Below are 21,085 nucleotides of genomic sequence, written 5' to 3'. Positions count from 1 at the left end.
AGATGCCAAGTAAATGACCTTCGCGTTCCGCGCTAACCCGAAGCGTTAGCGCGTCCCTCCAGTATCGCGTCCTGGCTTCTTCAATCCGGGCGATGTTCAGATAGTACCGAATGCACAATGTTGTGCCTGTCTCGGTGGTTCCTTTCGACGGATGTAGAACGACAGGGATGCAGATGCGTTATATCCGGTGGTAAACATCTCTACGCGTGACGCGACCGTAATTAATCTGCTATATTGCAAACTAGGGTCACGTAATGCGAAGTTGCGATCACATATAAGGAGACCCAGGGACTGAATCGAGTCGCAGTCTTGCATATTGGGGCTTCAGGTTCTTCTTCGCGATGTTGTCGTTCTTCGCTCAAATCTTGTTGGTAGCATCGGGCGCACTCGCTGCGCCGGTTGAAAATGCTCAGAGCGCCGCAGCAACCGTAGGCAAAATACGTGGCGTTCGCGACCCAATTTACCATCTATACTTGCAAGCAAGTGCTAAGAATGGTATGCTGATTTCCTTCTCTTGATATTCAGCTTTATTACTTTTCCAGAAACTTGTTAATAACACGTATAGCATCGATCCCTGTGCTGGGACCCGAAACCGCAGCTGACGAGTTTACCATCGGCGGCACCATCCAATCGAAAAAGACAAGCCAGTATCTGAACATTGCGACCGCATCGACAAGCTACAAGCCGTTGGTCTGGGGAGCCACTGGGGAGACTACGGCATGGGGGTTGGAGGGCGATACTATCATTACTGTGCAGAGCAGTAGCTATGGACGACGTAAGTACTCAGGAAGGAGGCATGTTCGGCTCATTGTCGGCGGTGCTAACATGCGGTCTAGAGCTGAACTTCCTCGTATGCAAATCGGCTGAAGCGAGTTACTACGATTTGTACTTGCAGACGGGGAGCGATACGCCGAGTGGAAGGACATGCAGCAATTATCAGACAATCCATCTACCGTGCCTGTGTTAGAGGTTACGAATGATGGCCGATGGCTGTGTATGCAAGTTGCTAGGTATGACAACCGCGCCGTAGAAAACTATGGAGTTAATGGAGAGTTTGTCAAGGCTCGGTCCGATCAGTAATCAAGAATGCTGAGCTGGTTCATGTGGTGTAGTGAACATCCACAGGCAAAGACAGCGAAATCGAGAGAGCGTGGCCGCGGCAGTGTTAGCCCTATTGGGAATAGCGTCTTTGGTGCCGCACGATGCCCGCAGGAGGCCGGAACATCTGGATCCACCGATGATTAGTGACGTATCGACCTTGCTAACTCCGAACAGCGAAGCTCTTTCGATGATGATTAATGGTACAATGTGGGGAAGATACTTCAGAATATCACTCCCCTCTTCCTTCCACCAAACACCATTCGATTGAAGCACACAAACAATCATGTCATACAGCAGAGTAGGAGTCGTCACCGGCGCGAACAAGGTACCTACACACGTCCACAGCCTCTTCAGGAGTACCAAACTAACATTGACAGGGCATCGGACGCGCCATCGTGCAGCAGCTCGCTCTGCAGTACCCCAAGTCGCCGCTCAACAACGGACCCTTTCTGATTTATCTGACGGCTCGCGACCAGGGCAGAGGAGAAGCTGCAGTTAGGGATTTGGAGCAAGATGCGGCATTGAAGCAGGCCAAGGCATTGAAGGCCGACGGTGGTCTCTCTGAGATCAAGTTCCATCTGCTTGACATCACAAGCAGCAGCAGCATCAAGACCCTTGCGGACCACTTGAAGCAAGCTCATGGGGACGGCATTGACTTTGTCATCAACAACGCCGGTATCGCGTTGGACGGCTTCAGTAAGTATCTCCTTCCGATGTACAATCCGCCGTCCCTAACATAATTAGATGCCGACCTCGTCAAAACAACCCTCGACTGCAACTACTACAAGACGCTCGAGGCGTGCCACACCTTCCTCCCCCTCCTCAAGCCCACCGGTCGCATCGTGAACCTCGGTAGCATGGCTGGCAAGCTCAACAAATACTCCGAAGAAGTTCGCAACCGCTTCCTCGCCTCCAAGACCGAAGAAGATGTCACAAGCATCATGAAGGACTTTGTTGCAGCTGTCGAAGCTGGCAAGGAGAAGGATGCTGGCTTCCCTAGTGCCGGGTATGCTGTGAGCAAGGCAGGATTAATTGGAGGCACACGGGCGCTGGCCAGACAAGAGAAGGAGAAGGGAAGCAAAGTATTGATCAATACCTGCTGCCCAGGTTATGTTAACACGGACATGACAAAGGGTAAGCAAACCTTTCCTCGTGTGCATCATGTGAGACATGTACTGACTTTATTCACCAAATCTAGGCAACGGAACGAGGACTGTAGAAGAAGGCGCTCAAACCCCCGTAATGCTCGCGATCCACGACATCCAGAACAAGACCGGTGCTTTCTGGCAGTACGAGAAGGAGATCGACTGGGTTGGTTAGAAGTACAAAGGAACAAAACAAAATATATACTCCACGATTGGTCTCGATGGTAATCTCACTCATGCTTGTGACTAACGAGTTACGCGCTTACATGCAGATCATGCAGGTCAGGATTCTTTGTCAATACATGTTATGCGCCACCGAAGACGCCCGTCCACGAACGTACCTTGTAATAGAGCACCCGCATATGATCAGAAGGCGAGATCTTACATCTGCCCCCACACGTTACACATCACACCGCATGTAAACGCCGAGATCGGTTTCACATAAATACTACGTCTATGCAAACATGTTCTCCATTCCAAGAAGGTCCATCTTCCCCGTAGTCGCCTAGGAACTAGAAAAGCCGATCTAAGCAAGGTTCCTCCGCTTGCAACCTTTTCAACATGCATCTTACTACTCCTACGTTCCTTTCAATTTTCGCCATCTCCGCATCTGCGGCGCCCACTTCACCCGGGCCTCCCATTTGCGGCACCATCGACCTACAAGGCGGTAAGACCCAAATCATCTACGGTGATGCTTGTTACGGGATCACGGGCAAAGCCCTATCAGCGACGGTGTCTGAGGCGTGTGGATGCGATTTCTCACAGTAAGTTTCGTCGCATAGAAGACGTCGTGAAGTAGATTGGGCTAAAGGGAATGTAGGTGGGATACATGCGATGCGGGAAAGTTAAAGGCGAGAAGTATCACTGGGGTGCCGATTACGGAGGCAAAGGGGTATTGGTGTAATTTGCATTAAGATGAAGCGTTTCGTGAACCGAGCAGAGGCTTTCTTTAATTGTAGTGTCTTGGTGAATCCATAGCTTTTAAGCACAAAATGCTCATAACCATTGATTTGGTGCCTACTACATCTCTTCTGCAATGTGACGAACATCAGGGTAGGATACTGCTAATACCATCAGGGTTCAGCATGTCGCAGAGATCATCTCCATAACACCAATTCTCTCGTAATTCCTCACGCCATGGCAAAACTTATCCCCGGATTCGATAAGTATGTTCGCCTTCCTTCAATATGCCGTGGATCTAGCGTCCGGAGTCTTCGTTACCGAGGATATGGGAGAAGAACGACCATTGGTTTTTGAGTTGCTCGAGCATCTTTTGAGCGTTCTCGTTCTTCTCCGCCCTCTCTTTCTCGAGCGCCAACTCGGCTTCCAGTTGATGAATTTGGTGTTCGTGTGCCTTCAAAGTGCTATCGGCAGCTTGGTAACTGTTGTCCATGTTTTTCCAGCCGCGGTACCAGAAATTAGCGTCGTGTTCCGCTTTATCAAGTTGACTCTGCGGACGGGCTCCATGGTTCGCGAGGACACACACCCAAGGTACCATCAACCAAACCACAGTTCCACTTCGTGGAAGAAAAAGGATAGCCTGCATACTCAAATATTGAGGTCAGAACGGGCTGGAATAGACGCAGTAGTAGTAGTAAGTTGACTCTGCGTCTTTTCTAGCTCGTTCTCGGCCGCCTCGAGTTTGTCCTTGGTCTGTTCAAGATCTTCCATCGTATCCTCGAACATGGTGTATAGCTTTTCCTGTGCGTTGTTGGAACCCTGGAGTTGTTGCTTCTGCGTGGTCAAGTCAGTCATCTTATCTGGCAGTGAGAGTTCTGGTTGGGATACGTACCGCTACTCGCAGACGATCGGCTGGCTTAGTCGCAAGCCTGCTTCTAGCATTGCCTGAGATGCGTGCGGTCGCTTTCGTCGGCGCCATATCGGTATTGTAGGGTCAAATCAAGTCTTTGTGGTGGAACTTGATGCTGCAAGGTGATCGTAGTAGTATGGCCCCGCGAATCGAGCGAGAAAGAGGTAGCAATTTGTGTTTGGTGGCTCTAGGCAAGTAAAGCTAGCTGCCACTTGAGTAAGCGCAGGTGAAGGTGACAAGAACACCGTCGGTCACCGACCGGAAACGTGGGGTGGGCTGAGAGGAACGGCCGGTCAAACGAAAGTGAAGGTGAAGGTGAAGATAGCTCCAAATGTAGAGATCGAGCAGTGATGAGATATTATGGTTTACGGATGTATAGCGAATGTTGAAGAAAGCAAACAAGATGCGCATATACTCTACCACAGACGCCCTTTAGTTACATCGCAAGACTGGCACATAAGTGCGACATTTCTCATATAGATTCTGCTAGAGATCACCATGGGGTTGCTTGGGAGGTTGGTCCTCCCAGAGGTGCCAATGCATAGGCGAACGCATTGTAGCCTGGAAAGCCTTCGCAAGCCAGACCTACAGGCATACCTGAATACGTCAGTGCGAGCTCAGAAGTCTACGTAGGATTACTTACTGCTGCAACACGATCGGGCTTAAGAGCATGACACCATGGCAACGAGACCGTGGTGGTGACAGTAATTTCTAACCTTGGAAGACAAGAAGGCCACTCGAGGGTCCCGATGCGCTAGCCTCATTAGCACTTTCCTTCTGCCGCCAAAGCTCACTATGCCTCAGCCCGTCGCGACGCTCGTCCATCTGGAATGCCTTCGCATCGCACACGAGCATGCGTTGCATCGGCCATAGTCAGTAGGGCAAGTCGCCGGGACCGTAGCCGAAGGATTGTCAGAGGGCGAGTCATGGCGGATGACGCTGCGGGGAAAGAGCTCGTCAGGCACTCGTTGGATATTGTTCTCCGCATCCTCAGCCCGGGCTGTTCCAAGCAGCAGGTACTTGCATGCAGCAGCATAGCTGGCTCATCCAATGATAGTATACTAAGATAATGCGGGCTGGTTTCAATGTGGTAATGTTCTAGATACATATAACAGGGTTTGGCCTTCACGCGTCGCGTTATTGCTTCTACGAGCCTTACACTGCGCATACCCTTGGATACTCTCTATTGACATACAGCTCATAACTAGATCATGGGAAACCACGCGCTGATTTACGGTGCTTCTGGCATCTCGGGATGGGCCATCGTCAATGCCATCTTGAACGGATACCCTTCCAAGGATGCTTTCTCCAGAGTTACAGCTATGGTAAATCGGCCGCTGACACGTGAGATGGCTCTCTGGCCTGACGACCCAAGACTGCAAATCGTGTCTGGTGTCGATCTGGTCAAAGGGACACAAGAAGAGCTCGAGAAGCAGATCAAAGAAAAGGTCAAAGATGTTGAGACCGTGACTCAAGTGTACTTCTATTGTAAGTAACAACTGTTAAAAGGTATCACAAGGCCTGACACGACCAAGCATACAAGCAGATCGATGAACCAGAAGCCGAGTGCAAGACCAACGAAGCAATGTTGGAGCGCGCCGTGACTGCGATTGATCACTTGTCCTCCAAACTATCGTACGTACTGCTTCCGACAGGAACCAAGATCTACGGTTGCCAGATGTTAGAAAAGTTCCCATTCGCGAACGACCTACCACTTAAGGAGACGCTGCCACCGATCCCCGAACCGTACCTTTCCCAGCTTTTTTACTACAACCAAATTGACTGCTTGAAACGCATCTCCAAGGGGAAGAACTGGAGCTGGTGCGAGGTCCGGCCAGACAACATCATTGGTTTCGTGCCAAACAACAACGCATACTGCCTTGCCCAAACACTGGCATTGTACCTCTCGCTATATCGATCTGTTGAGGGCGAAGGCGCAAAATGCCCATTCCCTGGTACCGAGAAGTCGTGGGTGAACAAGTACAATGAGTCTCCACAAGACATGGTTGCGCACTTTTCCATCCACGCGTCTTTAAACCCAGAGAAAACCGCGTCGCAAAGCTTTAACGTGGGTGGCCAGGAAGACAGCTGGAGCGGCAAATGGCCGGTAATTTGTGATTACTTCGGGCTGAAGGGTACGGGGCCTGAAGAGGGTTCACCACAGCCAGGCGCGTACATTGACGCGCACAAGAAGGAGTGGGAAGAGCTAGAGAAGAAGCACAATCTTAAGAAGGGAAGCGTCGATAGCGATATCACGCATCCCGGATTCCAGGTATGTCGGATATTTGGTTGCGTCGTGTACGCGTGCAGTAGCTGACCAGTATTAGTACTTCATCATGACGATGTTCGACTTCGACCGCCAGATGAGCATGGAAGCTTCGCACAAGGTGGGATACACGGAGGAGATTGGAACGAAGGAAACGTGGACGACTGCGTTCGATCGCATGAGGAAAGCGAAAGTGATACCCTGATGTCGTGAAGGAAACCTTGGAAGAGCGTGCTGTGAGTGTTTAGGGGATCTTAAGGGTCCGGCAGGTGGGCCCTTCCACTCGTGGCTGCCCGGGCCCCCGCGCCATCCCCATTGGCGAACACAACTTGGAGTTTCAATATATTCCTGTTTGATATGCGCGACTCTCAGCCAAAGTCTCACTGCTTATAATTAGCGCAAGGTCGGTCAATTGCTAGAGCTATGACGCTAGCCGTCGGTCTCAGCTGGACTCCTGTTTGCTGCGCCCCCACAATGCCATTGAAGCAGCACCATCTAGGCGACTGATGAACAGTCTCGATATCATCCGATGCTCCCATCTGCGGGAGGTCCGCGGAACAAGCTGGTTCTGAAGGGCCTGGGCGTAGTGGCCTTTTTCTGCATAGGTGCGTCGCGTCAGCGTTCCAAGGTTTCGGGCGCGTTAGACTCAACTCCAGTTGTCGCATTGGCACTCCAAGATGCTGCCCATGTTTGACACCTGAGTCTTCATTGTATGGTGCTAACATCTCCATAGTAATCCTGCTGCTGATGTCAAGCTTCCCCCACAAACGACCGGGCGCGAACCTCAACCTCCCACTACGCATACTTCCGCTCGGCGACTCGATAACTTGGGGTGGCCAGCCGGGTGCAGACAACGGCACAGATGGGTACCGCGCACAGCTGATCCACGCGCTTATACGTGCGCGCTACGCGTCGGTGAACTTTGTCGGCACGCAGCGCTCTGGGCTCATGCCCAACAATGACAACGAAGGGCATCCAGGGGCCACAATCAGCGAGCTTCAGAGCCTGATGAAAGCTGGACTACAGATGCGACCGAATGTCGTCTTGTTACATATCGGCACGAACGATATGGCTCGTCCTGAAAGCCCAGAAGAGAAGTGGGCAGATGCGCCGAAGCGTTTGGCAGCGCTGTTAGACGACGTGCTGGACATGTGCCCGGACGCTGCGGTGCTGGTTGCGAAGATCATACAGGGAGCCGATATGCAGGCACAGGAAAACATCAAGAGGTTCAATGATGCCGTGCCTGCGGTTGCGAAGAAGAAGCTTGATCAGGGCTTCAAGGTTGCGGTTGTTGACCACAGCGTCGTCCTGCCCGAGGAGTTAGTTGACGGGCTACATCCGTGGGTGTTCCGGTTACTTGTGGCGTAGAACCACGTTCGCTAATCGAATCAGGTCCTATTCCGGATACTTTCACATGGGAAACATCTGGTTCGATGCTATCAAAGCTGCCAGTGGCCTAGGGGTCATAACACCGCCCGTCGCACCACAAGAAACATGACCCGCGCGTGTCGCACCCGTTCATAGCCAACTAGTTGTCAAAACTACCACATCGAGCTTCACGACACACAATCTCCCCTGAAAGTGGTGACGACGCAGACTACCTCTCAGGTTGCACGGATATCTCACATGCGAGCTTGATACCTAGGTACCCACGAAGCAGTCAAGATTGTCAGACCGAGCACAACAGAAGAACGAGTGCGTGTGGCACTGTGACCACGCTATAGGCGACCACGTCCGGACCAGTCTTCGTCGATACAATGCAATTCGTCTTGCTTACTGTGCCACGCTCACGATTCAAGCCTGATCATGCCATTGCCATGCGCGAGTCGCATGCATCGGCCATACGCTCATTCGCTAGCCTCGACTGTGGAAACCTGCGCGGGGTCAACATGCGGGCAGGCGGGGCGCCCACGCTGCATCACGCTAAAGCATATCCAACCCCAAGCATGGAAGTTTGCCCTTCTCACAGAAGGCGTGATCACTTTTTGCATGTCGGCAACGTCTGCAAAGACGCCTCAGTGGAATGACAGATGCTGTGGAACACAACAATCTGGTTTCTAGTGCCTCGCGGTTAGTCGGCTAGAATTGTCAGACGCTTTTGGCAAGTCTTCTTGACAGCTCTGCATATATGGCGTCGGATATGCTTTGGCGAGCTGCTGCCGCTATGGCAGCGACGGATGACTACGCGTTGTAGTGCATGTAGCGTCATGGTCACAGGGATCGGTCGGCTTTGGTATATCTCAATCGTCGTGCGGTTCTTGCCTTGTTCAGCCTTACTTCATTTGTGTCAGCTTGGTTGTTGCTTTCTGTTCTTTCCGACTTTTTGTTAGAAAAACGACTGAGTAGAGAGCGAACCTTACCATGGGTTTTGTAGACGAGGATCGCGTCCGTCTAATTGCGATCTGGGCACCCGCTGCAGTACGTCTTTCAGCTCTCCTCTTGACATTGATCTGACAAGTCCAGTTCGTCGCATACGTAGTCTTGACGGCAATCTACAACCTCACACTTCATCCTCTTGCCAGATATCCTGGCCCGCTGTTATGGCGCATCTCGCCCATTCCCTCGATAATCTCACTGTTACGCGGCCGCATCGCCTTTGACTACAAGGTCCACCACGACAAATACGGGCCCGTAGTGCGCGTCATGCCCAATGAGCTCTCCTTCAACACAGCAAAAGCATGGGACGATATCTACGGACATCGGGTCGGGCTTGCGAACATGGACAAAGATCCTATCCACGTCGGTGCTGTAGAAGCGATTCCAGGCGCGACAAATTTGACCATGGCTCCTGATATCCACCATGCAAGGCAGAGGAGAGCGCTAGCTCATGCGTTCAGCAAGCAAGCTTTGCTTGAACAGCAGTACATCTTGAAGGGATATGTGAACCTATTTGTGGACAGGCTGAGGGAAAAGGCGCACAAGGGTGAAGCGGCGAACATGGTTTCATGGTTCAACTTCTGCACCTTCGACATCATTGGCGATCTCAGTTTTGGCGAGCCATTTGGATGTCTACGCGAAGGTACACATCACCCTAATAAGCGTTGTCGCGAGATGCACTCCAGACCCGTACTGACAGAAATTCTCAGGCGAAGGCTCTGAATCTGCGAATTGGGTCGTTCTCATCTATGAAGCCATCAAATCCGGCGCAATCGAACAAGCAACTCGCCGCTTTGCTAAACCCGGGTCGCTCGCGCAGAAATTCCTCATGTGGTGCATACCCACTATTGTCCGTGAACGCCGTTTCCGCCATTTGAGAAACTCGACCGAGAAGACAGTCAAGAGACTGAACCAGAAAGACAACGATCACCGCGACTTCATCTGGTACATTCTGAAACAACGAGAGAAGAAGAACGAGGTCAGCGACGACGAGGTGATCATGAACGCAGCTTTGTTCATCGTGGCGGGCAGTGAAACTACTGCAACAGAGCTCTGTGGACTGACGAACTATCTTCTGAGAAACCCGGTCATCTTCAAGAAGTTGAAAGACGAGTTGAGAAGCGCGGTCAAGACTGAAGAGGACATCAACATGGACGTCTTGGGCAGCCTACCATACATGAACGCTTGCATCGAGGAGGGCCTTCGCATCTTCCCTCCAGTACCCGTTGGTCTCTTGCGCACAGTACCCAAAGGCGGTTCACTAATCGACCGCCACCCCGTACCCGAGAACACCTCAGTCTGCGTCAGTTCCTGGGGCGCATCACACTCAGCTGCCAACTTTGCGCAACCGGACACTTTCATCCCCGAACGCTTCCTCGATACACCAGAGTCTAAAGCACAATTTGCTGGCGACGCCAAGAAGGCGGCGCAACCCTTCTCGACTGGACCGAGAGGGTGCATTGGCAGGAATCTGACGTATGTCGAGTTGAGGCTGATTCTGGGTGCGTTTTTGTGGAACTTTGATGTTGAGTTCGCGGATGGAGCGCCGCTTTGGGATCCGAAGGATGAGTTCAAGGGGCTGAAGGCGTATAATACTTGGGAGAAGAGCCCGTTGATGGTTAAGTTGACGGATGTGAGGAAGACGTCTGCTTAGAGGGGTTGGCATGCGGCAGCGCAGTAACTAAAGGATAGCAGTATATAAATTCTGTACCTAGTAAGGGATGGAATCTTTGCTATATTACTCAATTAATGTACCTGCTGCTTATCCTGCACCTGCCTGATCACTCATGCAACTGGAGGGTCCACGAATCAACACGCCCACGTGACCTCGCGATAGCGCGACGCGCCCGGGCGGGGCTGTGTTCCAAGGTTAGCTCCGAATCTCCTACGTCAGCGTCCACAATCGCCGACAGCTTGACATCAACAGTCACCATCGATGCACAGACACCCGCTTTCTCTACTTGCAAAACAATCACCGACCTCTGCTAAAGTCATTTACCGAGCCATACCGCGACTGCGCATCTCGACTTCACAGCACAGCCTTCCCCCACGCACCTTCCACACCCGCGCACCACTCTGCGCAGCCTACAACATGCCGCAAGATCCAAAGATTGTCAAAGTAGAGGTAAGTTCAGCGTGTACGATATAATTGTGAGATATGTACTGACTGCGCACGTCTACCTCTACAGCCACTTCCCGCCAGCGAGGCAAAGTGGATCGAGTTCCAGAAGATCTCATGGCAGGATCAAACTGGCAAAGACCGCGTATGGGAAGCCGCGGCGCGCAAGACTCGAGGTAAGGCAGGCGTCGACGCCGTTGCCATCACCACGATCATCCGCCACCCTTCGCGCCCACCTTCCACCATCATCATCCTGCAGTACCGCCCACCCGTCAATGCCGTCTGCGTTGAGCTTCCTGCCGGTCTAGTCGACGAGAAGGAAACACCTAGCGAGGCCAGCGTACGAGAGCTACACGAGGAGACTGGATACAAGGGCAAGCTAGCTTTCATTAGCCCGACTATCGTATCCGATCCTGGTCTAAGCACTGCGAATATGCAATTGGCCATGGTGGAGGTCAACTTGAAGGAAGGCGACGCGGAGCCCGAGCAGGCGCTGGATGACGGCGAATTCATCGAGAGGGTCGTGGTGCCAATCGACGAGCTGTACGACCGCTTGGTCAAGTACGATCAAGAGGGCAAGACAGTAGATGCGAGGCTTTGGCATTGGGCTGCGGGATGGAATGCCGCGAAGACTATGTTGTGATGGAGCCTGCCTGGGCCTGGGCGCAGTCCCGTCACCGTCTCCATCGAGGACTTTCTCGTGGCGCGATGTTATGCGCAGGTAAACGATCCCTTCAAGCGCGTCATCAGCGGTCTGACCTTCGAGGCTTCATGATCACATCAAGGCGCGGTATTGCCACGGGGCTGGTAACTTGCTCACAGAATACGCCGCTTGTAGGTAATATCAAACGAACACCCAATATTCGAGACCACTTGGCACCCGTGATCAAAGAACGTGCTCTTTACCTAACTCAAAATGGCCTTTATCGCCTTTCGTTTCCTGCTCACTCGTTTCCGCGACGAACGCTCTTGGTTCCTTGGCTTCTTTTCGTCATTCCGCCAGCTAACACCGCCTCCTGCTTCACACGTGCGATTATCGCAAGAGTCACCTGGGTCTTTGGTCGCTATGACGGTAAGAGCGCGCTGTAACAGTGCCAGTAGCGTGCACACATCGGCGCATATAAGCTGCGAACTTCTTCGTTCCTTCTCTTCTACACCAGCTCCTACTTCCCTTACCAGCGATTTCTCCCGAAAGCTATTCCTATATACATTACTCGATCTTATCTCCCCTTCTCACATATCAGATCTCCTAGATCCTCTCCGATCTACCTATCATCGACACGATGCATTTCTCCAGTTACTTCGCTGGTAAGTTGCCCCATGAAGTCTTCAAGCTCGACTAATCGTGGACAGTTGCACTCAGCTTCCTTACTGTGTTTACCAACGCCGCTCCGACTGATTTCAAGACCCAAGACATGTCCAAGGACTGGACCCATGTTTTCTCCCCTGAGCACTTCATGTCCTCACTGATCGAGCCCGGCTCCTCGATGGCGTCTATATCCGTGCCTAGTTGGATCGGCATGGGTGACCCAGACATTCCTCAGATTCGAGGTGAACTTCGGAACCACTGTCCCTTCTCAGTCTGGGCTCGTCTATCTATCGCTGCCAACAACTCCTTTGGGGTGCCCTGCGACCATGCTGGGGAGACCCAGATGGTGGAAGTACTACCAGGCCATAGGTACAAGGCGCCCTTCCCGTGTCAGCTGAACCAGTGTGGTCACAACAGTACGTATTTCCTATCTCATCTCCTAATCTTCCTCATTATCTGCAATTGCTCATGCTAATACACACCCAGTCAAGGTCGCCTACCATCCCGAGGATCGCAACGTCTACCAGATCGAGTACTCCCTGGACCCCCATGACGGCCGTATGTGGTATAACCTCTCTGCCGAGGACGGTGCGCCATTCCAGGATGTTGAGCGCTACCTCGCTGGCTTCGGCCCCACATGTCCTTTCGTTCACTGCGCGCCTGGCCAGTACGGTAAAGACCCGGTCCATGGATGCGACTGGCCGATCCAGCCTGTCTGCGCTACTATCGGTAGCGTTGTCGGAGTGCTTTGTGGTAGGCTGGAGTAGGTTGGCGGGTATGACGGTCGTTGTTGACTTGGAGTCGAGGATGTTGATTGAGTGTTCGCGAACTATATAGACTTGGATATCAGAGGGCTTTTGTATGGCATTTGGCAAATGCGCAACATGAGCTGAATAGATATGCTGCGAGACACTTCGGTGTTCATCTATTAATCATCAATAACCTATCACCATGCACATCCTCTTTGTCCTGCACTCACAGTGATCATTGAGTCCATTGCTGCATTTTTCGTGGTGGAGAAGCTTGCCACGTATAGGCTGTACCAAGCATATGGAGTTGACCAAAGTCAAAGACACCTCACGCATGACCTGTCCATCCACCGAAATGACTTGAAAACGACAGAAGTGCATGGTCTCTCAATTGCTCAACCCACTGAATAGTACTCCCCATCGGATCTCTTGGGACGGCAGTCTCATACGCTCATCTTGCTCGGCTCGAACGAAAACAATACATAGATCATGCGTTTCATTCCACGCTTCCTCCGCAAATAGTTAGAAACGAACGCCTCATCGATGCCAGCGTGTTTGCACCGCTTCGACCCATCGAGATGAGTCCTTTGGTTGATCGTTCAACCGCTGATGTATCTCGACCGTCCATGGAACACTGCATGTCCGGGTTCGACTTTTAACACTCGATCGCTCACCGTCTTTGACTCTGAGCTTGGCACTATCTCCGCACCTCAACCGGTGCTGCTCGAAATGCGCAGCTAAGGAAGGAGATAAAGGTATAACATGAAGCACCTAAAAAGCTCTTCCTACTACTCAGAATGATAAGAGTGCGCCCTTGACTCAGACTGCGGTCTGGTCCGGATTAGGTCACCCACCTTCCTCACCTTCACCTCGCAAAACTTGGACTGCGTCTTTCGGGAAATAGCGCCCCTCCGCTCCTTCCTCACCTTCACCTCTCACTTCGAAGCAATCTTGCGAGTAAAACCGCCCCTCCACCAAAAACAATCTTTCTCTCTCCAACCCCATCCAGCGTCAAGCAAAACACACTCATACAGCTTCTCGTCAACCCCCAAAAGCTCACCATCATGTACATCCTCACCGTTCTTTTCCTGACCCTCGTCTCGGTTCTTTCCCTCACCAGCGCGACTGTCATTCCCAACTTCCCCGAGAGCGCTCCTTCCATCCACCTGGTCCTCAACAACAACTGCGGCTTCGATGTCTGGGTCCGCCAAGGTGTCGCCGCTGAACCCGGGTCGCGCATGGGCCAGGGCGAGAACTGCGGTCCGATGAGCGCCAAGGACACGGAGGAAGTCAAGGTCAGCGCAGGCCAGAAGTTCATCACGCCTGTGCCTATTCTTGAGGATAGCTGTGGACACTCTGGTAAGTCAAAAGTGCGGAGAAGAGGGACGGTTTCGATTAGAAGTATTGCTAACTTGTGGGAATAGTTAAGGTCGCTCGCAAGCCAGCCGATTGGCAGACGGTCTATCAGTACCAGATGACTTGGGCTAAGGAAGATCACAAGATCTGGTAAGTCGACCTTTCCTCCTCTCTTCCTCTCATCAAGATGTGTCTTTCCCACACCTTTGCTGCCTCTTTGTACCAACCTCAAGCCTTCCTAAATTCGATGCTAACACCTCTGCAGGTACCAACTTTCTTGCATGAACGGAAACCCTTTCACCGACGTCGTCCGCCAGATCGGTGGTCCCTACGACTCCACCTGCCCGCTCTTCCGCTGCGAGGCTGGTAACAATGGTAGCCAGTGCGATTACCCCCTCATGGCCAACTGCGCTACTGTCGGCGACGTCGTTGGCTACCTCTGCTAGGTTGAGCAGATGACAGAGGAAACCTGAGGAAGAAAAGGGTCCGGCATAGAACAAAAGCACTGCATTGGTACTGAATGGTACGTGGAGATTCGACTGCGTTAGCCATGAGCTCTTATGAGTCATGGTCTTCTTGCCTGGATCGGTAGTCTAATGAACTCAATTGATCTATCTCGCCCCAACTCTTCTCCGCTCCGCTGTCCAAGTCTCTTGAACCACATGCATGCATGCCCTAGTTGTTCGCCGTCTTATCGTTATAATAATGCACAGTCTGATCCGCGCACCCACTCGGCGTCTGATACAAGTAATTCCCCAAATTGATATACAACTTCTGCCCAGTGCACACATACCACGCACTCTTATTCGGCCGATTAACGCCCGCAACACTCCACTGCAGATCATCGCCACCCCACGCAAACGTACCGTACGTGTTCTTGCTCTCCGAGAAACTGACAGCGAGCGACATGCCGTTGATGGAGCGCTCCTCAGACACTACGGCGTAAAGAAGCTTGACAGGCTCGCCGGGTGCGGAGACTAGTTGTACTAGCTGGCCGCTGACGACTTGGAACTGGCCTGCTGTTGTGTAGTCGCCGAGGAGGGCGGGGCCAGTCGAGTAGACAGGGTTCGTTTGGAAGTATTTGTGGAAGTTGGGGGCTGCGACTCCGCGGATCCAGTAGTAGCCGCTTTGGAGTGTCTTGCCTGGTCCGGTGCCTGCGGGGGTGCTGGTGGTGGTTGGTGCACTTGGTGAGGCTGTTGTAGATGTTGGTACTGGTATGGTGGACATAGTGGAGGGTTCAGGCGTAGACGTGGGCGCAGGTGCGGGTGCAGCACCGGGTTGGCATTGGGAGTAGTAGTCACTGGAAGGTTAGCATTGGTGCACGAGGCGTTGATGCGATCCAGTCTCTCACTTGATCTTTACGCAGCCAGCACCTGAGTTGCATGCTGTCTCTCCAGACCAGTTCGTACCACCACCTAATCTTCCATTAGTAAAGGAACTTGCGCCGCGTTGCGGTGGGCATACACTGCTGCCAATCTCCTACAGCCGCATGAGTAGTGCTAGCTAGTAGGGCTAGCAGAGTCGTGATCGAGCAACGCATGATGAGGCAAGGTATGGCAACTGCTTCAGGTGAATAGCTAATTGTTTGTCTTCCCGAGGATAGAACATTCTGATGTACAATCCTGCCACCATATATCTTCCATCTTCATTCGAGAACGCTACCACATGATGCCAGATATAGTGCTCGTACTGGATATGATTCGGACCGTGGTCGCCGCGTAAAGTGGTTAAAGTACCCTAGGGCGACAAGCGAGCACCAGAACCCGGGAGCGAGGCTGGACTGCAATATGCTTGTGCGACGCCAGATTGCTTAATCAATATACTGGTGTCCAAGTGGCTAACGCCCGATCCTTGTGACTGCAGCCGATGCAGGGATTGCCGACCGAGCCTGCAAATCCGGGTACAGCTTATATCGCGTACGACAAAGGCTTGCTCCGAAGTCCTTCTCGAAGTCTGAACAGTCGGTCTGATCGCCCTCCTAGAGTCTAAGCGCGAAATGTGGCAGTATGATATCCCATTGTTTCGCGACAGTGCGACACGGGCACTCCATCCGGTCACCGGCTCGCGCGTATGATATGATGCTCGTCGCGTGTGCGTAGGCTTGCTCTTGTTCGTTGCGCGATCGTTCGAAGGCTATGCGTGTACCGCAAGTGATCGTCCCGGCTTTCGCACTCGAGCAACAGTATCTTCATCATCTTCCTCTCCTCAATCCACCTCAGCGACGCCACTAATAGGCTCCGGACGCGACGAAAACACAATCTTGTACTTCACCACCTCCACAATCTCCAGCTCCTCATCTTTCGCACCATCCTCGTCCCCAAGCCCACTCATCTCCACATCCTCCACATCCGTCTTTTCCCTCTTGCGCATGACACCAAGCGGTTTGGGCAGCTTCTTGCACTCGCCCGTCATGCGCTGGCCCTTGCCGACGTACATGTAGACGCGCTTCATCCATTTGGTGTCGCTCGGGTCGTTGATGGCGGGATTGTAGTGTGGGAAGACGAGTTTGCCGACTTGTGTGGAGGCCACGGAGGCTGCAGGCGGAGGGAAGTGGATTGTGCCCTGGATTTCGATGAGGGCCAGGCCCGAGGGCGTGTGGAGGAGCTGCGGAAGGGGGTTCTCGGCGCGAGAGGATGTTGCGGAGGAGCAAGGGAGATGGATCGGTACCGACGGCATCGCGGAGAGTTGATCGGGGCTTAGGTGGGAATTGAAGGAGCACCGTGGAGTAGGTGGGGGTTGTGTATTTGTGGTGTTGGGGCAGGATAATCCCCGCCGGCGAAAACTACGCGACGCGCTGAGATCTGGTGGGGCGAGCGCGCGCGATGGGCAGGAATGACGACACCAAGTGCGCAATAGTTTCGTCAAAATTCATCATTATTCATAGATATCTATTATGTACTAGAAGGCAACCACACTGCTCTTGCAGCCATCTAAGCCCTCTTGCCGAAGACCTTGTCGAAGCCAGTAAGGGTGAGCCTGTACTTGACGTTGTCGTTCTTGTACACGCGTTCGACTGCCTCCTTGATGCCCTCTTCGCTGAGCTGGATCTCCTGTACCCAACTCTTGATGTTCTGCTTGGATGCAAGCTGGAACATCTCCTCCATCTCGGGCCTGTTTCCGATGTGGGACGCGCCCATGTAGCAGCCGTTGGGTGCGAAGATCTGGGCGGGCATGGCAGGGAGCGGGTTGTCAGGGAAGCCGACCATGTGGAAGGTACCGTTGACCTTGAGGATGGAGAAGTATTCCGAGAGATCGAACTTGTCAGTCGCATCAGCCGTGTTGATGACGAAGTCGAACTGGAACTTCCATGGCTCAGCCCAGCCCTTGTCCTTGGTGACAATGAAGTCCTTAGCACCCATCTTCATCGCGTCCTCCTTCTTGTTGGGAGAGTGCGAGATGACATAGGTGTCGGCGCCCATAGCTACCGACCAAAGGACACCGAAGTGGCCAAGTCCTCCGAGTCCGATGATACCGACCTTCTTGCCGGGGCCGGCTCCTAACCTCTTCAAGGGCGAGTATGTGGTGAGACCAGCGCACAGCATGGGCGCTGCGAGGGCAGTGTCGAGGTTGTCTGGGATCTTGAAGACAAAGTACTCGTGGCCACGAATATGGCTGGAGTATCCACCCTGTGCGACAGTGCCGTCGTTGTGCTTAGCACCGTATGTGTCGACTTGGTTGGGGCAGTAGTTCTCCTGGTCGTTCTTGCATTGGTCGCAAGTGAGGTCGGCGCCAATCTGAGCACCAATACCGGCGCGGTCTCCAACCTTGACTCGGGTGACCTTGTCACCGACCTTGACGACCTTGCCGATAACCTCGTGTCCTACGCAGAGGGGTAGAGGGAGTTCCTCGCCCCATCCTCCAGTGATGGTGTGGACATCTGAAGCGCAGACACCGCAAGCGTCAATGGCAATGTCGACGTCGTACTCCTCAAACTTCTTGAGGGGAAGCTGGGAAAATGTCAGTACAGCTATCAATTGGAAGATTGGCTTATTGACTAACCTCCTGGCGCTTGAATGTGCTCCAGTTCTTGATGTCGGTCACCGCGAAGGCGTCGGTGGTCTCTGGGTAGGGCATCGTTGCGTTTGGGTTTGAATTGGAGTATGGGAAATGTTGTTGGGGAGGTGAGAGAGATGATGGAGGGGCAGGTGTTGAGGGGCATGCACACGTATTTCAAGCATCGGTCAATCCCCCGCCAGCTGTTAGAGTCGGCCCATGGCGCTTCGTCCAGTGAGGTCATAACAGTGGACGAGAACGAGAGGGTACCCGCCGTTGAGGCTCCTGCAGCTCCCTGATTGGGTAGGCCTACAGCCACGAGCGCGTTGTCGCTATGGCGCGCATTGTACCTTTTTCTTGACCGTCACTGACGCGTCAATGATCGCGACTTTAACCGTCACATCGGAGTTCTGCCAACGGTTTCGAGGGCTAGATCGCAAACCATGCCATGTCGCGCTGGCTAATCCACACTATACGCGTCTGGTCGTTCCGACCGTACCGAATTACAGTGGATTTCGTCAATGCGCTTGTATAGCTCCTGTCATCTTCGTTGTCCAGATATCGTGTTGTAAGAATGTCGCATTCGAGCGCCGGCGAATTCAGCGAAGGCGATGACAGATTTTCCGAGCTCGATCCAAACGGGGAAAGTACGACGACGTAGCTGTTCCGAGTGCCGAGCGTCATGCTTTAGTTGCCGACGTCATAACCCGGGCCTCGCACTTCATCTCTCATCGGTAGGTCATCGGTAGGTGTATCCAGAGTTTGTTTTTTGTTGCCTTTCCGTGCAGCGTCGACCAATGAGTGCGCATGCAGTAGGATATGCTGAGAATCCAGGATTGTGTACGCGGGTGCACCAAGCTAGTCCTCAGTGGCACGCGGCTCTTATACTGCTACAATGGCATGCGCATGAGCCGAGCTGATATGGATGAACTCGTCCAGAACTTGGTCCCTCCAGTGCAAATCGGTTCGCGTTGTCAAGCTTCCGGCCATTTGCCATGCCACCTGGTACCCCGCATCGTGAATGCGGGGTGATGAACCGGAGGCTTACCCTTTTGGGCATTCCGTGATCTTGGGCAGCAGGTGCACACATGCGCTTGCCAGTAGGAACAGACCGAAGCCAACGGACTGACCGAGTCCGGGGAATGAGCGCGACGTCTGTTTGTCGGCCATGGAAGGAGCCAAACTACCTGCGCCACCTTGACCAAGTACTTCTGTCCTTCTCTTGTCCTCCGCCATCTTTCAAGTCACTCTCATATACGCTTCTAATAGTGTGAACCCAATTCGATCATAATGGCCGCCGCGGCAGATGACAACTCGATGAACGCGCTGCGGTTCCATGGGCAACATGACCTGCGATACGAGAGGATTCCGATACCCCAAGTCAAAGCAGGGCAAGTCAAAGTGAAACCGGCATGGGTGGGAATTTGCGGATCAGGTAAGGACCCAATTACAGAAAGTGAGACAGCGAAACTGACGTTGCTTTATACCTCCACGAATATTTGGGTATGTACTCGAATGACGAACATGCGCTCCATAGCTGAGCACCTAGGTGGCGCGAATCTCTGCCCTACCACGCCCCACCCAATCACCGGCGAAACGGTTCCACTAACCTTCGGCCATGAATTCAGTGGCACAGTAGAGGAAGTTGGCGAGGGTGTTACTGACTACAAAGCCGGCGACAGAGTTGTCATTCAGCCCATCATCTACGACGACACCTGCGGCGCCTGCGAGGAAGGTCTGCAAAATTGCTGCTGGTCCAACGGCTTCATCGGCCTGTCTGGTTGGGGCGGTGGTCTTGCAGATCACATCGTCGTTCCGACCTCTACTCTGTATCATCTCCCTGACAATGTTCCACTCGAGATTGGTGCGCTCGTTGAGCCCCTCGCTGTCGGCTGGCACGCAGTCAAGATCAGTCCTTTTAAGAAAGACAACGTCGCATTGGTGCTGGGGGGTGGGCCCATCGGTATATCAACAATCCTAGCTCTGAAGGCGAAAGGCTGCGATCGGATCATCGTCTCAGAAGTGAGCAGAAAGAGACAGGAGTTTGCGAGAAAGTTCGGAGCGCACTACATCATCGACCCCACCAAGGAAGACCTTGCCAAGCGCTGTCGCGAACTCACCGGAGGTAAGGGTGTACATGTAGTCTACGACTGTGCCGGCGTCCAGGCTGCTCTCAATCAGGCCGTACATGCCACCCGCGCTCGAGGCTGCATCGTCAACATTGCCATATGGGAGAAGCCTTGCACCATTTTCACCAACGACTTCAACTTCAAAGAGAGGACGTACATGGGCATTGCGACTTATGAGATTGGCGACTTCCAGGAAGTGATTGATGCACTGAGCAGGGGAGACATGGACCCGAAAGAGATGATCACCCAGAGAATTGCTCTTACCGAAGTTGAAGAGAAGGGCTTCAAGAGCCTCATCAACGACAAGGACAACCAGGTCAAAATTCTGGTGGAGGTTGGCGGAGGCGCATAGATGAATGGCTTGCAAGCTGACAGGGAACTTCCTGCGCGATCGAGTGTCCATGAGGAGAACTCTGCAGTCTCTTGTTGAGATGCAGAATCTCTGATCATTTCATAGGGACTTATCACTACTGGGTTTTAACTGTTTGATAACTTCCTCGCCGGTGAGCGGGTGGCGGGGCTTATATGCCCAAAGTAGCATTATAATCACATTTTCTCAACTCTTCATCGTCACTGGGCATTCGAACAAGGCCGAAATAGTGCGTAAAGTATGATTTGAATGAGTCCGGCACACTCTCGTTACGTGTTGAACCAACAAGAAGCAGCGTTGTTCTATTTAATAAGCAAAGGTTCTAGCGGTAAAGACTGTGATTTGATATCCACCACTGCCGT

At 52.7% G+C, this 21,085-nt stretch overlaps 12 protein-coding genes across 12 annotated transcripts; 8 read left to right on the top strand and 4 right to left on the bottom strand.

The window, feature by feature from the left end:
* Nucleotides 1-341: 341 nt before the first annotated feature.
* On the top strand, nucleotides 342-2,421 carry J4E83_003710 (uncharacterized protein; the record flags this gene model as incomplete). Its single annotated transcript, XM_049330644.1, has 6 exons — nucleotides 342-495; nucleotides 566-775; nucleotides 1,404-1,426; nucleotides 1,479-1,797; nucleotides 1,846-2,235; nucleotides 2,300-2,421. The coding sequence occupies 6 exons, from the start codon at nucleotides 342-344 to the stop codon at nucleotides 2,419-2,421; spliced, it is 1,218 nt and encodes a 405-aa protein (XP_049190061.1).
* A 1,023-nt stretch (nucleotides 2,422-3,444) lies between these two features.
* J4E83_003709 (uncharacterized protein) lies at nucleotides 3,445-3,932 on the bottom strand (the record flags this gene model as incomplete). The annotated part of the gene is made up of 2 exons (XM_049330643.1): nucleotides 3,445-3,707; nucleotides 3,851-3,932. 2 exons carry the CDS (start codon nucleotides 3,930-3,932, stop codon nucleotides 3,445-3,447), a joined length of 345 nt encoding a protein of 114 aa, XP_049190060.1.
* A 1,335-nt stretch (nucleotides 3,933-5,267) lies between these two features.
* Nucleotides 5,268-6,527, top strand: J4E83_003708 (uncharacterized protein; the record flags this gene model as incomplete). Its single annotated transcript, XM_049330642.1, has 3 exons — nucleotides 5,268-5,544; nucleotides 5,592-6,328; nucleotides 6,384-6,527. 3 exons carry the CDS (start codon nucleotides 5,268-5,270, stop codon nucleotides 6,525-6,527), a joined length of 1,158 nt encoding a protein of 385 aa, XP_049190059.1.
* Nucleotides 6,528-6,851: 324 nt separating this feature from the next.
* J4E83_003707 (uncharacterized protein) lies at nucleotides 6,852-7,690 on the top strand (the record flags this gene model as incomplete). The annotated part of the gene is made up of 2 exons (XM_049330641.1): nucleotides 6,852-6,870; nucleotides 7,056-7,690. The coding sequence occupies 2 exons, from the start codon at nucleotides 6,852-6,854 to the stop codon at nucleotides 7,688-7,690; spliced, it is 654 nt and encodes a 217-aa protein (XP_049190058.1).
* A 993-nt stretch (nucleotides 7,691-8,683) lies between these two features.
* On the top strand, nucleotides 8,684-10,352 carry J4E83_003706 (uncharacterized protein; the record flags this gene model as incomplete). Its single annotated transcript, XM_049330640.1, has 3 exons — nucleotides 8,684-8,740; nucleotides 8,786-9,341; nucleotides 9,409-10,352. 3 exons carry the CDS (start codon nucleotides 8,684-8,686, stop codon nucleotides 10,350-10,352), a joined length of 1,557 nt encoding a protein of 518 aa, XP_049190057.1.
* A 438-nt stretch (nucleotides 10,353-10,790) lies between these two features.
* On the top strand, nucleotides 10,791-11,460 carry J4E83_003705 (uncharacterized protein; the record flags this gene model as incomplete). The annotated part of the gene is made up of 2 exons (XM_049330639.1): nucleotides 10,791-10,823; nucleotides 10,888-11,460. 2 exons carry the CDS (start codon nucleotides 10,791-10,793, stop codon nucleotides 11,458-11,460), a joined length of 606 nt encoding a protein of 201 aa, XP_049190056.1.
* Nucleotides 11,461-12,100: 640 nt separating this feature from the next.
* On the top strand, nucleotides 12,101-12,893 carry J4E83_003704 (uncharacterized protein; the record flags this gene model as incomplete). Its single annotated transcript, XM_049330638.1, has 3 exons — nucleotides 12,101-12,125; nucleotides 12,171-12,542; nucleotides 12,613-12,893. 3 exons carry the CDS (start codon nucleotides 12,101-12,103, stop codon nucleotides 12,891-12,893), a joined length of 678 nt encoding a protein of 225 aa, XP_049190055.1.
* Nucleotides 12,894-13,939: 1,046 nt separating this feature from the next.
* Nucleotides 13,940-14,677, top strand: J4E83_003703 (uncharacterized protein; the record flags this gene model as incomplete). The annotated part of the gene is made up of 3 exons (XM_049330637.1): nucleotides 13,940-14,234; nucleotides 14,300-14,381; nucleotides 14,497-14,677. 3 exons carry the CDS (start codon nucleotides 13,940-13,942, stop codon nucleotides 14,675-14,677), a joined length of 558 nt encoding a protein of 185 aa, XP_049190054.1.
* Nucleotides 14,678-14,906: 229 nt separating this feature from the next.
* Nucleotides 14,907-15,722, bottom strand: J4E83_003702 (uncharacterized protein; the record flags this gene model as incomplete). The annotated part of the gene is made up of 2 exons (XM_049330636.1): nucleotides 14,907-15,531; nucleotides 15,715-15,722. The coding sequence occupies 2 exons, from the start codon at nucleotides 15,720-15,722 to the stop codon at nucleotides 14,907-14,909; spliced, it is 633 nt and encodes a 210-aa protein (XP_049190053.1).
* Nucleotides 15,723-16,436: 714 nt separating this feature from the next.
* On the bottom strand, nucleotides 16,437-16,907 carry J4E83_003701 (uncharacterized protein; the record flags this gene model as incomplete). Its single annotated transcript, XM_049330635.1, has 2 exons — nucleotides 16,437-16,835; nucleotides 16,899-16,907. 2 exons carry the CDS (start codon nucleotides 16,905-16,907, stop codon nucleotides 16,437-16,439), a joined length of 408 nt encoding a protein of 135 aa, XP_049190052.1.
* A 254-nt stretch (nucleotides 16,908-17,161) lies between these two features.
* J4E83_003700 (uncharacterized protein) lies at nucleotides 17,162-18,305 on the bottom strand (the record flags this gene model as incomplete). The annotated part of the gene is made up of 2 exons (XM_049330634.1): nucleotides 17,162-18,178; nucleotides 18,231-18,305. 2 exons carry the CDS (start codon nucleotides 18,303-18,305, stop codon nucleotides 17,162-17,164), a joined length of 1,092 nt encoding a protein of 363 aa, XP_049190051.1.
* A 1,209-nt stretch (nucleotides 18,306-19,514) lies between these two features.
* J4E83_003699 (uncharacterized protein) lies at nucleotides 19,515-20,705 on the top strand (the record flags this gene model as incomplete). The annotated part of the gene is made up of 2 exons (XM_049330633.1): nucleotides 19,515-19,659; nucleotides 19,774-20,705. 2 exons carry the CDS (start codon nucleotides 19,515-19,517, stop codon nucleotides 20,703-20,705), a joined length of 1,077 nt encoding a protein of 358 aa, XP_049190050.1.
* Between the last annotated feature and the right edge of the window lie 380 nt (nucleotides 20,706-21,085).

Source organism: Alternaria metachromatica (assembly GCF_023757995.1).
Source record: "Alternaria metachromatica strain BMP 0045 chromosome Unknown scaffold_6, whole genome shotgun sequence".
In the NCBI taxonomy this organism is placed as follows: domain Eukaryota; kingdom Fungi; phylum Ascomycota; class Dothideomycetes; order Pleosporales; family Pleosporaceae; genus Alternaria; species Alternaria metachromatica.
The sequence above is the reverse complement of the archived record's forward strand: the minus strand, read 5'-3'. Positions and strand labels throughout refer to the sequence as shown.